Consider the following 16,467-nt stretch of genomic DNA (forward strand, 5'->3'; position numbering starts at 1 on the left):
GGGGACTTTTTTAACTTCATATCTGAAATCTACGACCAAAATTACATAGGAGTTGACACCTAACATGACACTGTATGCGTATTTTAAAAAAATCGAAATCCCGGAGGCCTTATTATGGCCCCCATTTTGAAATTTAGGCAATTTTCGGCAATATGCACAAATAGCTATCTACTGACACTTGATTGACTAAAATTGTATTGAATATGCATTTTTAAGCCACAAAAACAGCCTAACTTGACTTTTTCAGCGCCCTCGACCCGAAATTCCCGCCAAAAAAGCAAAAAATCGCATTTTCTCTATAACGGCCAAACTACAGATTTCGCGGTTTGTTGTTCCTCAATCTGTAGTCCTTCTAGTTAACATTTCTGCAAAAAAATCGCGGGTGGTATGTTGACCGCATTAAAAGTGTTAAAATCGTACTGTGAGCAGTTTATTAGCTCCGCCCTTAAAATGTGATTATTTCGACCATTTTCCTCACAATCACGAAAAAAAGAGAAAAAAATCCTAAAAACGTGACCTGAACAGACTGTGTAAAAAAGTGGCAAAATAGTGCTGGGTCCACACTATTTGGAAAACAAAACCAAAAAGTTCCTACATTTTCAATTGCAGTAAAACATTTTGAGCTCTAATGGATAACCAGTACGGCAGTACATAACTAAAGGGGAAGAGCGTTCAGCTCAGGCAATTAGCATTAGAATATTAAGTAGAGGTCACGGCGAGAGATTTATAATTTTGGGTCTTGTTATAGACCTCGTCGGTAGATTACATTCGTCAGTGAGATCAAGAGCCAAAAAGTTCAAAAATGTTCAATCAGAGTCAAAAATTATGAGGTCCAATGGGTACCAGTACGAAATTGTCGTTTTGCAATACAAAACTTGTACTTCGAACTCGAGCTTTGATGCCGTCTTGGAATTTGCGAGATTTTCAGTTGGGTTCGAATGACGAGTGTTATCTACTGATAAGGAATAAAAAGACCCAAAATTATAGATCTCTCTACGTTACCTCACCTTAATGTTCCAATGCAAACTGTCTGAGCTGAACACTCTCCCCCCTCAGTTTTGTACTGATACTCACGAAAGCTCAAAATTGTATACTCTAATTGAAAATTTTTGAACTTTTTGGCTTTCTTCAACCCCCCCCCCCTCAAATAGTGTGGACCCAGCACTATTTTGCCACTTTTTTACTCAGTTCGGGTCACGTTTTTAGGGTTTTTTCTCTTTTTTTCGTGATTGTAAGGAAAATGGTCGAAAAAAATCACATTTTAAGGGCGGAGCTAATAAACTGCTGTTTCACAGGATTAAATCACGTTTAGGAACTATTGACATATGTTTGCTAGATTTTACGTACATTTTACGCTTTTTTCAATGAGCATAACAGTTTTTTTCTAAGATAATTGTGGCTGGAGGTATGAAGCAAAGTTTCTCCAAAAATCAGCAAAAATGCGCCTTTTTTAAGCTAATTTTTTAAGAAAACGTTAATTTCACGACCAAAAAATTAAGTAAGAAAATCCAAAGGAGGATGACTTCGGTAGGAAATTTTATCTTCTTTCCCAAATCCTATCTTGTTATTTTGGTTTTTTTTTCGTGAGATGAACCGTTGAGGATAGATATTTGCAAAAATCTAATCGTGGGTTCTGTCAATTTCGAAAAATTCAAAATGGCTGCGCCCTGAGGACCAGCCAATTTTCCTGAAGTTCATATGGTCATTTTCGGGCTTCTTTAGCACGTAGGAATCGAAAAAAATTGGTTTGGTTCGAAGGACAAAACCCATATTGACCAGTGTAATCAGCCAACAAATTATACGTCAGTAGCACCGAGAAAATGAGAAATTCCAAGGAAAACCCGGGAGAAATCTAGGGAATACCAGAAAATAATGAAAAATGACACCATTCTGCAATTTGACGTATATCTAAAGTAAAAGAAAATATATCCATTGTACCATGGGCTCTGTCATGCGCTTATTTACATGGATGGATGGGCACATATCAGATTTTTTACAGATCCTTCTGATTGAAATGGGTCTGAATAACGGGGGGGGGGGGGGGGGGGGGCTTCTCAGTATCCAAAACAATGAGCTCCCCTCTCGAGGCCCTGATTCAAAAAAAAAAAAAAAAAAAAAAAAAACGGAGTAAACAGAGGGACGCATGAGAAATAGTCTGTTTCAACGGTAACCATGACATATATATAGATATATATCAGTGCATATGCATCGCTTCACTGTGAAGTTACATTATGGCTTCGAAGGTTTTTTACTAGCGCGGTGTCAAGGGCAGCAAATATTTGCGTTCATTGCGAATAATTGCAATGTGTTGACTTACGCCCAAGCCTCCCCAAACTTCCACGTATTTGTTGCTGGAAAGACCCATGAACAAACGAATTAAAGCAAAAAGGGGCTACGTGAAGTGTAAACTTACCCAACATAGTTCTTTTTAGCCACTTCATTTTTCTATGGTTCAATTCAGCGTAAATTCGTCAGATAAGGTTCGGATGGAAGGATTTTTGCGCTCAGTTCATCGTCAGCGATCAGTCGAGTCAAAGAAATGCTGTTAAAATTGTTCGTCTTGGAACAAAGATTTTGTACATATTTTTAAAGATTTTATTGAGAGGTATATTTAAAACAACTCGCGTCCTTATATGTGCTTGCTATCAAAGTATTTTATTATTTTTTTTTTATTAAAAAAAATTGAGTATCTAAAATATCTTAACGAAGGAAGTATGAAACAAGAAACAACATAGACATTGAATATTAAAATTCTGCATTCCAACAAAATATAATAACAAATTTTTACGAAATATTTTGTGCCTATAATGAATCCTGTGCGAATAATAAAAATATTCTTAATAAAACTGGTTTAGAAAAAAAAATAGAAATATTCGCGAATTAAATACATTGTGAAAGGAAGTTTTTGTCTTTTGCTTAAATTTAAACTGCATAAAGTTTCAACAAAATCGGTTCATAACATATCCTGGCGTTATGTAACGGCGCACTAAACGCGTCCTTCCCCCTATATTATCCTCCTCGCCTGGGAAGACAGCTCCTCCCTCCCATCTCCTTTTCAACATCGTAAAGCGTTACAAGTTTTCTAAACGCACTCTCTTGTGTGAATAATAAAACAACATTTTGAAACTAATATTTTCCGGGAGATCTCTCGAAAAATCTGTGACCTAATTAAAAAAAAAAATTAAAAATGAGAAGATGATTGCCCAAGTTTGATTGTGAACCGTGTTTTGGAGATTTCTAATCATGCGCTGTGAATGGGTGGTGTTTGCCTGCGCATTCGTCATACAAGTAAGTAAATACTTAGTGCAAAATATTCAAAAAGTGTATTAATAACAATATCATTAATCTATATAAGACTAGAAGAATTCCACCTTTTAGTCGAGTCCACCTTTTTATTTTCACTCTTCTTCCCCGCCTTTCTTCCCCATCCTCCTTTTATTCGAGTTCGGTAGGGTTCCCAGAATGTGCGATTGATGTGAATATATTTTACATGGGTTGAACTGAAAAAGTGCTGAAAAAGCCACTTATCTGGCAACAAAAGAGTCTGGGAGGAACGAGAGGCTGCCTTCCTTAGAATTCCTGTTTTTGCCGGAAATGTTATTCAAGCAAATTAGTTCCGTTTGAAGCATCAAATGTATTCTAGGGAATGCTACTTTTAATAATCCTTCCAAAAAAACAAAAATAAGATTTTTGAACATAATTTCGGCCCAATCCAAAAAATGTTACAAATTACCTAAAAAAAAGAAAAAAAAGAAAAAATACCAGACATCCAAAAAATATGATAGCAGTAGGTACCGTTTGGCTTTATCATTTATAAGGAAATGATATCAAAACGGCCCAATTTTCTCATTCATGCCCATGCAATACACTATACACCCCAAAGTTTTTCACATACAAAAACATTAAATACCTATATAAGGTATAATGGCCTGAAGACGTTCTAATCCATAGCTTTAAAGGAATATGATATCAAATCGGCCCAACTTCTCTGAAATGTGCCCATCTCTATTTAATAACTTTTTCGAGACCTTCCGCCTCATTGCTGAGGAGACACTGATTATTACTTGGCCCTTAGTATATGTTCTTGTTTCGACGTTAAAGAGGTCCTTATGAAAACAGTAACCCCCACCCACCAACTTTTATGGGTTCTTAGGTACATATTAGAGGGTACTGTGTGCAAAATTTCAGCCCATAATGTGCAGTCAATCTCAAGAAAACAATAAATTAGTGAAAAAAGAGGCATTCTCTGGAACAGCCATATCTTGACCTTTAATGCTCTCCTTTAACCCCTCTTTTTCTTAAATGAAAGGTAATTAGGAAAAGAACAATATGTATGATTATTTTTTTATGGAAAAAACTCTTGGTATTTTTTATAAATTTATTAGAAAAAGTAATTTTTTTACAGGTTCAGTGAATTCTACTTGTTTTGTAAAAAAGCCAAGTTTTGTTACAATATTATCCATCCTATAGCTTGTAGAGGAGGCTCTTATGAGTATTTAAAAAAAAAATAAGTCTCTAGCTGCAACACAGCTCAAGTTATGATCTTTTAAGTTTAAAAACGACCTAATAATGAAACTTTTCAGGAGCGAATGATAATGAAAAATTATTCAATAAAAAAAGTAGAAAATTTGAGTTTCAGAATAAAGTAAAGTACTATGCTCTGATTTTACTCACAAAAAGTGGGTTTGACCTAGAACCTTCCAGCCTCATATGTCTTCTTTCTGCCTAACTTTCTCTTCTCTCAGCAATTTCAGTCTCATTTTAAGTTACAGCATTCCAAATCGAACGCTAATTTAGGTATGCTAATTTATGCGAATTTTTGGGGAGTTTTTTCTTATGACATCTTACCTTTAAAAGGTTAGTAAAATTACTTCAGAAGCTCGTAGAAAGACAATAATTACATCATTGTCTTCAGGAGGATACAGGCTATAGGAAAACATGAAAAACTAAAAATGATATTTTTTTCAAAAAAAATCTCACATTATAGGGTATGAACTCCCCCCTAAGAGATGAAAACAAAAACCGTCATAAAATTGAGAATAAAACTTGAAGAAAAAAAGGAATGGGCCGGCTAGCCGTGCATTCAGGAGGTAGGTAAGAGGGTGATTATCGACTCTCTTGCATATACATGAACAAGTATCATAGTCAAAAGGAGGATCAGTCCTTCTTGAAATCATCATTTAATCATTTACTGAAAGATATTCACACAAGAGTGAGCAACTTCACAACTTTCAAGCAATGTCGTATTCCCTGTTTGCTTCTGACAAAAAATATCGCTGTATCAACTCCTGAACTTTGGCGTATTATTGCGAATATTATGAACCTCCTACTTAAAATAATTCTCTGTTAACAACTTCATGGATGTTGGCAAGACCGGGTCGGTCACCCATGTCAAAATGTTGGGACATACCAATGTATCTACTTTTTTTTACGTGCTGGCCGGCCCATTCCTTTTTCTTCTTCAAACTTTTTTTCAATTTTATGACGGTTCTCTGTTTTAATCTCCTCAAAGAAAAAAAATTCATTACCATTTTCATAAGGATCTCTTTGACATCCAAATAGGGACATATATAAGGAATGATCAGTGTCTCTTCAACGATGAGTCGGAAGGTCTCGAAAAAGTTTTTGAATAGAGATGGGCACATTTAAAAGAAGTTGGGCCGATTTGATATCATACTCCTTTATAGCGATGAGTCAAAACGTGTTCAGGCCATCGTACCTTATAGGTATCTGATATTTTTGTGCGAAAAACTTTGGGGTGCATAGTATATTGCATGGGCATGAAGGAGAAAATCGGGCCGTTTTGATATCATTTCCTCTTAAATGATAAAGCCAAACGGTACCTACTGCTATTATATTTGTTGGGTGTCCGGTTTTTTTTCTTTTTTTTTAGGTAATTTGTGACATTTTTTGGATTGGGCCGAAATTATGAACAAAAATCTCATTTTTGTTTTTTTGTAAGGATATCGCGTATTTTTGGTATGACTTCTACAAAGTGTCAGACAAGGAGAGTTCCCATTCCAAATTTAAAATTTGGCCCGGGGCGGGAGGCAGAGAGGTAACGACGCTCCCCCCTCCCCCAATGACACTTAAAAGCGGCCCACCATTTTTGAAGGAAGTTTCGTTCAAATCGTATGTCAAAAATATGAAATAGTTCTCGAGACATCTATAACAAGGATCCAAATTTATGGCACACCCTGTACGTCACAGAAAAAAACCGCAGGTCCATATAAAAATTGTGACCAAGTTGGGTCACTTGACGTAATCACGATCTACTCTAGTAATGCTTAATTCTCATTGGCTATGATAGAAACTATAGGAAAGCGATGGAAAGAGGTTATGCTTTTATTTAGTTCCGAAATTTCGGGGATTGCAGCAGAATACCATTGCAATTTCTCCTGGCCTTTTTCTCTTTTTCTTTGTCATGTCATTTCTGAAATTAATTACAATATAAATTCTTGGATGGTTTTCTCATTGTACGCACAAAACGTTTTCAATTTTATGCCGCCGCGAAGAATAATGCTTCCAAAGTGACGATTCTTAATTTTGCATGAATCTCTCTTTAGGTACCTTTTTGGTTGTGAGTGAGTTTTCTTTCATGATTCTCTTATTACTGAGGGCACGATGTGCTTGAAACGAAAAGATGCTACCTACTTTGTTAACTATGTACATTCCTACCAAGACAACATATAAAATTATCTTGATAATTACGTTAAATCTTTCCGTCCATAAGGAAATGGTACACAATAAAATTTAGTTGTGATGACATAAATTTTCTCAACTGCGAGCTGATTATTGAAACTATGTCAGTAGGTACGACAAGGCAAGACAGCCCTATCTTAACCATGCAATATATCGCATTTCGATGTCTTATCAGACTGCTTCAAACTTTCAATAATCGACCTGTTGCAATGAAACTTTCTGATAACTTTCATCATTATGATTCTCCATTTGCCCATTCCGGTCAATTAGAGTCCACACTGACCGATTGATTTTGAACGTGCAACAGTGTGAAAAGAAGAGTGTCATTTTAATGAATAATGGGTTTTCTTTCATGAGAATAAACCCGTCAATTTTCTGTCACTTTCAAAGTGGGTGAATGTATCGGGCAAGAACCCCTATAATCATCAACTTGGGAGCCACTTCCAATATAGGACTTTTATGTAATGTTCCATCTTCCGTGTACGGTAGGCACGAAACCAGGATTTACAGTACAGACTTCACCTACACTTAGCGCTAATTTGTCTGTCCTACATTATCTGACACTTTTCTATGGATTCCAAGGAACTAATGATAGAATGCAAACTAAATTCCTCTAAATAATGGGCCTGCCAGGTCCTTTGACCATTCGAATCGCAATTTCTCCGAGCTACAATTTCATCATCAGTAATAACATTGCAACGCTATATAGGGTGTCCCAAAAGTCCCTTCCACCCCCTCTGAAAGAACCCCGCACAGAGCATGGGCTCAGCGGCTCTCTATGAAAGTCGATGAAATTTAATAGATTGTTATAAAGTTCATAATTAAGGGAATGCCAAAAAATTAGCTCATTTTTGCGAGTAGAAGCCGAGATATTCGCAATTGAATCCGGACTATTTTCTATCATGCCGCAGCATGACGGAGGAATTCCGAGTCCCCTTTCCTCTCGTTCGGCGTTCTCGATCAGACCTCACGTCACTCACGTGTAGATAGGTGCTTGCTTATGCGCTCGGCCGGTGCGAATGCCGTACTATCTCCCTCTCCCCGCTTCTGTCAATTCTGTTTCAGCAACTACATTTCAGATTAAACCTGCCGCCGGTGGTGCCGGCACGGGAGAGGTGCGAGAAGCAGGGAACTACATATCGCACAACCCGGACGGAGCGTCCTAATGAAAGGAGTGAGTGTAAACAAAGCGACATCGTAGTTACTTGGTGGGGATAGGGGGTTTCCTGGCTGAAGTGCTCAAGCAAGGTAAGGCGACACGGAGAATTTACCTCCGCCGCACAGAAAATAGTCCGGGTTCAATCGCGAATATCTCGGCTTCTACTCGCAAAAGTGAGCTAATTTTTTGGCTTTCCCTTAATTATGACCTTTATATCAATCTATTAAAGTTTCATCGACTTTCATAGAGAGCCGCTGAGCCCATGTTCTGTGCGGGGTTCTTTTACCTAATTAATATTTTGAAACGAAACTTTGGGGATATTCATCGATCAATGTTAGCTAATTTTGGGGCCCCCCCGTGGGAAGGGGCCACGGACCCCAACTTTTTTTTTCAAATAGCAACCCCCCCTTTGTGACACATCAATCGAAAGAGGATAAGAAAATAAAATTTTTGGCTTAAACCGCTTTTCAAAATCTTAATTTTTGACAAAATGGCGGCCGGTCAAAGTTCAAAATAATGGCTATCAGGGTAAAACGGAGAATTCTTGGTTATACTTACAATGATGAAGTAAAGCAATCGCTATTCTGTCACATCTATATTCTGAAGGAATTTTTTAGGCAATGAGTAAGATGAACAACAACTTAGGAGCCACTTGTGATTTATGACTCTGCATTGTCCGTCTGTTTTGTATTGTACCTATGCTCAGCATTTTATCGTAGAGACATCTCCTACACAGGGCTGAATTTTATATCCTACTTTGACACCTCTCTTTTGCTTCTATCAAGCTGATGATAGAATGCAAACTAAATTCTGTAGCTCAGTGCAGGTAAGTCAATAATGTGTTCCATCATCTATACTACGAATAGCCAGCCTCTCTGACCTACAATTTAATCAGCAGTAATAACATGGAGGATGCAGGATACTGCCTCACCAAGACAGTGGTTGACAAAGTAAGTAGGTATCAATACTTTCTGTTTCCTGAGAGATGCCTTTGAAGCTCTGGCATTCGTTATCTTGAGGAAAGTGAGCAGTTTACGCTTCATCAAAGGAGATAGTCTGTGGATATTGACGCTGTAGCAGCCAAAAATTTTAGTCGCCATGACTTAAATTTTTAGCTGTCTGAGTCTCGATTGATTGTTTTCATTAACCTGTCAGCTCCGGTCATCTAAAGTTCCAATCGAGTGCGTTCTACGTACCTTCAGGGTGTGCCAGAGAATTGATTATTGTATCCATTTTCCGTGATGAAATGAAACAGCTAATTTTCTGTCGCACTCTCATAGTGGATAAAATTTGTTAGGCGAGGACTCAGATAATCTAGAGGTCATGAGTCGCTGATGTTTTATATTGAACAGCTACTCTGTATTATCTCCTAAATCGACGGTGAAACTACCAAACCACGTATCTCGTTTGCGGTGTTTAAAAATCTACGCTCACATTTTATTTTTTTGAAGTAGACCAAATCAATATCATTCCTTGAAATTTTCACGGAATTTTCTCCGCACAAAGAGGAAAAATCACAGAAATTTTCAAGACTGGATGTTAAGTAGTTTTTCATTTAAAAAATAAAGTATGACAGGAAGTCTGCGACGTCGCAAACCGAGATACGTGGTTTGGTAGTTTCACCGTCGATATGCGGTAAGCAATGACGGCAAGTTTGCGTCTCCAGGTACTGCACATTTTAGCCAATATATGGTTATCATCAAGGATATCCCGCATTAGTTAGCATCTCAATTTTATCAAACCAATGAAAAAGTAGTATAGATACATACCTTCTGCAGAGGTCAATATGAAAGACCTTGATTTGAAGAATTTTATCCAAACACGCAGATTAGTTGATTCAATCCACTTCTGACACAGAATCAAAAAGACGAATCAAAAGTCGTGTATAGTATATTGCATGGGCATGAAAGAGAAAATTGGGCCGTTTTGATATCATTTCCTTTTAAATGATAATGCCAAACGGTACCAACTGCTATTATATTTTTTGGGTGCCTGATTTTTTTTTATATATTTTTTTAGGTATTTAGTGACATGTTTTGGATTGGGCCGAGATTTTGTAAAAAATTTTTGTTTTGTTTTTTTTGGAAGTCTATATTATACAGCTACAAGCAAAATCTTGGAAGCACTCATTCTGACGAACTACCGGACCAATAAGGATGATCCTTACATGTATGTCATCTGTAATAGCTGTAGGTGTGCATAGAATTATGAAACCCCGAACTTTTAATGTTGTTGAGGTTTTAAAGCTCATGTCACTTACGTCCAATGTTAATAGCGTGAGAGATATGTCGTTTCCGCTAGAAACGTCGAGGTGTGGGATTCTACCTGATTGACTCTAATAAACAATAAAACAATGGAAACCCTCGTGTAGGGCTCCTCATTCCAAGAGTTGAGGAACGGTGCATCCCTATAGAATGGGGATATCCCAAGGTTGAGATCCAAGGTATAAGGTTTTTACTCAATTTTTCCTCATTCTTCTGGCTTCGATTGTGGCATTGGTCAATTTGATTTGATTGCCAAATTTCTGTTAATATCAACAGCAGACAAACAGCAGACACAAAGTCAGTAGGGAGGCGCTGCGTCGCGTTGGGGCAGACCAAATATTATTAACTCTCAACGGTCATAATCCGATTTTTTTTCTGTAATTAAGCATCTAAAAATAACATAATAAATGCAAATTTCACAGAATTTTCTTCGAGCAGAAGTGAAATCACACTGGTTTACAAAACATTTAGTACGTTGATTACTTTTCCAATAAAGGACAAAGTATGACGAGAAGTATACGACGTCGCAAATTGAGATGTATGTTCCCCGAGATTAGCCGTCAATATAATGCCTCTATTAATACCAAATCATGTACATCCAGCTATTCTTCATCATTTACAAATCTGATTGTTACGTTAAAAACTGGAATCGCTGCAGCTCAAACATAAAATGGTGTATTAAGAAGGATCCAGGACGATCCCACGCCAGTCACTTTCCGGTAAGCAAAGCACTCGACACGAGTAGGGTGTCTAAACGATGCAAAGGCGGTATGCTACGTACGCGCCAAAAGTGGGCTCATTAGTAGGGCGGATATGGGGAAAAAGTTCCCAGAATCGTGCATTTCTGGAAGAAAGCATGAAACTTTCTGGATATCATCTTTACCTATAGAAGGTTTTTTTTTTATGTTGAGGGGAACAATTCGCTACAGTGCCCCCATCATGAGGCTCACCAAAACGCCCCCCATGAAAGGGGCCCACCGAATACCGGGACGGCAACGTACATTTTACATTTCATTTAAATTCGTTTTGTTGACTAAAAATGCGTATAAATTGATACCTCACTTGTCATCTCACGTGATATTTTTCTCATAAAAATTCACACTCCTGCCTTTCAAATTTAGCCGCCATCTTAGACTTCGGGCACCAATTTTGACCAAAGGGCTTTTTTGACTTCATTAATGAAATCTACGACCAAAATTACATAGGAAATGACGTATAACTTGCCTTATCACGTAACAATTTGAACAAATGGACCCTCCTGCCTTTCAAATTTGGCCACCATCTTGGATTTGGGGCACCAATTTTGACCGGAGGACTCTTTTGACTTCATGAATGAAATCTGCGACCAAAATTACATAGGAATGACATATCAATTGCCTCATCACGTAAAAGTTTAAAAAATGCACCCTTCTGCCTTTCAAATCTGGCCGCCATCTTGGATTGGGGGCACCAATTTTGACCGGGGGGTTGTTTTGACTTCAAATATGAAATCTACGACCAAAATTACATGGAAATAATACCTCACATGACAGGATATGCACAAGTGAAAATACCGATATTTCGGAGGCCTTATTATGGGCGCCATTTTGAATTTCAGGAATTTTAAGGGGTGCTCCGGGATCAGACAGTGATACGGATACTGTTTCAGAAAACCTACCAATGACGTTTACACAAGTTTTGATTACATTTTACATTGTTAACGGTGTTCTAACAATGATTCAACGCGAAAATTCGGCAAAACATATAGCGAAATCAGGGCCCCTGCCTCCCCCCCCCCCCCCGGTCCCCATGGCCTCAGAATTTTGGGCTCACTTGCGAAATTGAACCTTCTATAGGTAAAGATGATACCCTGAAAGTTTCATGCTTTCTTCCAGAAATACACGATCTGGGAGCTTTTTCCCCTTATCCACCCTACTACGAGTGGGGGGTCGAAACGATCGCAAAGGCGGTATACTACGTATACGCGCCAATTAGTTATTCGGCAAAAGTGGCTGCTGTGAACTGTAATTAGTTACTTTTTGCTGTTCATACACTTTTGGATATCGTATTCGAGAAACACCAACAACAATTTTATCTTATCCGTTTCAGGCCACGTTCATAGTGTCTCATCCTGCTCTCTTGCGAAACATCATCTGCCAGTCGTACCTCTTACGGCGAGTGAGATTGGTGGAAGTATGGTACTCAGCACTCCTCAACGAACTAAACAGAGTTAGTTTTGGTGAGCAAACGCCGGATTGGCAGTCACAAGCGGAGGCCACTCGCAAACTCCAGTCTGCGAAACAGAGATGCCTCGCATCGATGAACGACCGGAGAAGTGTGGAAGATGCAAGGACAAACATTAGAAGTTCTTTTGAAAACTACAAGCGTGAGTGCTCGGAAATCCTGGCTATCATCAGGAATCTGAGTGCTGTTCAAAACCGACAGTTGCGAATCGTGCCGACCGTCCAGGTAAAACTAAAACCACCAAAAGGTAAAAGTCACGTCAAGACTATGAGATTTCAGCACCGGATCATGCATTTGGAAGAAGGGGGGGGGGGAACTTCTAAAATCTCAACAAGTGCTTTCGTTTTCAAACCTCAAAATGTTTAGTATAATTTGAGGTCAAGATCTTAGCCTCGACGTTTCAAAACTTCAGCAAAATTATGAAAACTTAATTGCAGTTACAATCACCTTCAGTTTGCTGACGCAACTGGCTTGTCTGCGAGGCAATTTTGATTGCCCGGTGCGAGGATTCGTTATGGAATGAGGTACCTTCACAGAATCGCCGGACTTTCCTTATTCATCTTACCAGTCTATCAGCTTCAAACCTCAAAATTGCTGATACCATTTGAGGTTCAGTTTTTCTACAGTTTTCTGTATTCCCTAATTCCACCTTTTTTAATACTTCGGAATCCAGTCCAGTTTACTCTGTCTTTTTCTGCCTGAGGCAAAGGAAGGGCTAAAAACATGAAATTATGGCGTGACAGTGCCGGTACTTTTGCAGGCTTGGTGTGACTGGGACGTGGGTTGAACTGATTTAAAAGTCATCACAAAATATTTTTAGAATGAGGATCGGTTCACATTCTCATGATCCGAACCAATTTTTCGAATGGTGCTTGCTTCAATGAAATCGTAGGCCTGTTTACAGGGTAGGTACTTAAAACTGATCAGTCGAGTGTCACCTTCTTCCATTTTGATGTAACAAAGAAGTGCTTTAGGCACCGGCACCGTCACGCCATAATGGAATTTTTTAGCCCTTTTTTTGCTTCACGCAAAACATCAGAGTACACTGGAGCGACACTCATAAGCAGAAGCTTCATGTACTTCCCTACTTGATTCCACAGTATAAACATTGTATTTTATGATGTGTTTGTTGTATCATGAAACACAATCAAACACAACAAACACATCATGAAACACAATCAAACACAACAAAACACACTAAACACACCATGAAACACAATCACAAAAAAAAAATTTTTAGGGAAGATCGAACGGACGGTTTGACCCCCGTTTCGTGAAAACTGTCAAAACCGACCTTTACTACACTTCATGAAACACAATCAAACACGGCCCTAACACAAAAAAATATATCAAACACATCATGAAACACAATCAAACACATCAAACATAACAAACACATCAAACACAACACATACATCAAACTGATAATCGCATGTATCGAAAATCGCATGTATCGATAATACCATGTATCGATACTCGCAATACGGCGATGCTGCAGCGGCGGTTACTTAGCAACCGTGGGCCCGTTCCTCTCCCCAATTTTCCCATTTTTTGAAGATAAAATCCCGAAATCAGGACAGGGAGAAAATTGAAATAGCCAGTGTCACTCACCGAACCGGGGAGGACCGGTATACAAATTTTAGGGAAGATCGGACGGACGATTTGACCCCAATTTCGTGAAAACCGTCAAAACTGACCTTTGCTTTATATATAAGATGACAGACAAAACAAAAATTGATTGATGAATAATGAACATGCATTGCAAAATATTTAAAAAATTATACAATATTGTAGAAAAATGTACTCATATTACATACAGGGTGTTTCAGACCACTCGTACCAGGCCTTTTTCTCGGTTGTTTTAGGTCGTACGAACCGCAGGGTTGAATAGGGAATCGACCCCAAGGAATCCGAATTTCTTGGTCCCAAACCCCCCCACCCCCACCCCCGTAGGGGGTAAAGGGAGTTACGATGCTGAAAGTCACGGTTCCCGACCAAATTGCGGATAAATCGCATCAGATTTGAAAATCACGAAAAATTTCACGTGAAATTGACCACTAAAAATCCAGAATCGGCCCATCCAAGGCCCAAAAATGACCGCCTAAAGCGAGGGGGACAGTACCCCCCTCCAACATTTCTCTTTGGTCTCAAAATTGACGTAGATTCTGCAGAAAAGGACGGTTTCCCAGGTAATCGACCCCGAGAAATCCAAATTTCATGGTCCCGAAGCTCCTCTAGCCCCCCTTGGGGAGTAAACGGGGGAGCCCAATTTTAAAAATCGGGGCTCCTTTCCGAATTGCAAATTGAGTGCATCCAAATTGAGGAGCAGAACAATTTACATCTTACGTGACCCCCAAGAGTTCTAATTGACCCCCCTGAACGGCAGAAAGTAACCCCCTGAGGAGGGGGGCTTCGCCCCCTCCAAAAATGTCTCAAGATTCCTCTATGGTCGCAAAATTGACGTCGATTCTCCAGAAAAAGAAGGTTTCCCAGGTAATCGACCCCGAGGACTCTGAATTTCAAGGTCCATGAGCTCCACTACCCGTCCTATTGGGAAGTTTAGGGCAGAGATCTATTCCCTCAAGCCGTATTCGTTACAATCTTTGGCATCAGTGAGCAGTTCCGTACCGCTGACCCATTAGCGGGCGGGATGCGTTCGAAATCATGATCGGTAACCCTTACCATTGTCTTTCGGTTACAGATTCAGGTAGCAAACGGAATCCGTCCTCTACGCGGTCGCGTTAATGATCGGGACCGGATACTGCATGCTTCGCTATTGAAATCTTTACCGAAAACGCGACACCCCGCTTTCTCGTTCAAATACTCGAACTCGAACGAAAAGGCGTGCCTTTTCGTTCAAGTTCAGAAACCATAACTCAAAAGAGTCCGGCGCGTTATGAGTTCAGCTTTCCCGAGCCCGGACGACTGGCTGGCTTCCCTTGCGCATATTGTTTTTCGGCAGGCGGCGGTCAGTCCCCGCAAGTTTGCGTGATAACAGTAACCACTGAGAAAATTCGTTCCGCAATTTGTGTCTTATGCTATCCTTTGTTCATTTTTTGAGGCATCAACTGTATACTAAGGAAGGCTATTTTAAAATAATAATTATAAATGGACACAGATAGTACAAAAAATGAAAGGGGAAGGAAATTAAATGAGGATATAATTACTTATTCATTCAGATAGAATGAAACAAAAACAGGAGAGAAATGTATGTACGATGAAGCTGTGAGAAAAAAACACAAGTGTGCTCATAGCGATTCGGAACTCGAACTATACTATCGTTAGGCAGTTTTTAGACCCCTGCACGGTCAAAGGCAGTTAATTATGCAAACCAATGTGCCAGAAATTTAAACTGTTCGTCGACTCAATTTAGTATGATGCATAACAAACAGCGGTTAATGTTAACATTTTGTTTTACTTCTATTTTCTCGTATCTTTATTCTTCCTCTGCAATCATTTTTCTCTTGTACCCAGTGATGTGACCGAGTTTTCGAAGAAAATGCATAATCAAAGGAAGAAGAATAATGTTTTGAGCCATATCGATGGCCAAGGTGCGAAACCACGTATGTCCGTTAGCGACGTTGCAGACTTCTCTTCATATACTTGATTTTTAATTGAAAAACTAGTCGACTTAATGTCTCGAAAACTGCCGTGATTTTACTTCTCGATAAGCAGCATATTCCCTAGAAAATTCAAGCTATTATGGGTGGCTTATTCCTCTCCAAAAAAAATAAAATGGGAGCAAATATTTTGAAACACAGCAAAGGAGATGAAGGGTTCTGTACTTCAGCCTTCGATATAATATTTACATACAACTGTTGTTTTTATAGGTGTCTTATTTACATACTGTCTTGCTCCTTTCCAAGTACACGGATGGTTTTGTGAAATTTGAATTTTCATTAAGAAATCGCGATTTTCAAGGAAAATTTCAATTTTTTTAAAAAAAAAACCTGATGTCGTAGCAAAAAATAGCTATCATATTTGCATTCTACCGTAAGAAATAGTTGCGAAGCACCCAAGAAATTTAAGTCAATAAGACAAAAATGATTTTTTTGCAAAGCTTTTTTAATGTCCCTTTATATGAACCATTATTTTGGGTATAAGCGACTATAAACCCTC

General features: G+C 38.8%; 1 protein-coding gene across 1 annotated transcript in view; it reads left to right on the top strand.

Annotated features, from left to right (window-relative positions):
• The first annotated feature begins 2,124 nt into the window (after window positions 1-2,124).
• Window positions 2,125-16,467, top strand: part of LOC109042094 (uncharacterized) — a 41,746-nt gene continuing 27,403 nt past the window's right edge. The window contains exons 1-2 of the mRNA XM_072304824.1: window positions 2,125-3,288; window positions 12,214-12,573. Of these exons, the coding sequence (XP_072160925.1) occupies window positions 3,244-3,288; window positions 12,214-12,573 (405 nt within the window). The 5' untranslated portion in view covers window positions 2,125-3,243. The remainder of the gene's footprint in view (window positions 3,289-12,213; window positions 12,574-16,467) is intronic.

The sequence above is a fragment of the Bemisia tabaci genome, chromosome 10 (assembly GCF_918797505.1).
Source record: "Bemisia tabaci chromosome 10, PGI_BMITA_v3".
Taxonomy (NCBI): domain Eukaryota; kingdom Metazoa; phylum Arthropoda; class Insecta; order Hemiptera; family Aleyrodidae; genus Bemisia; species Bemisia tabaci.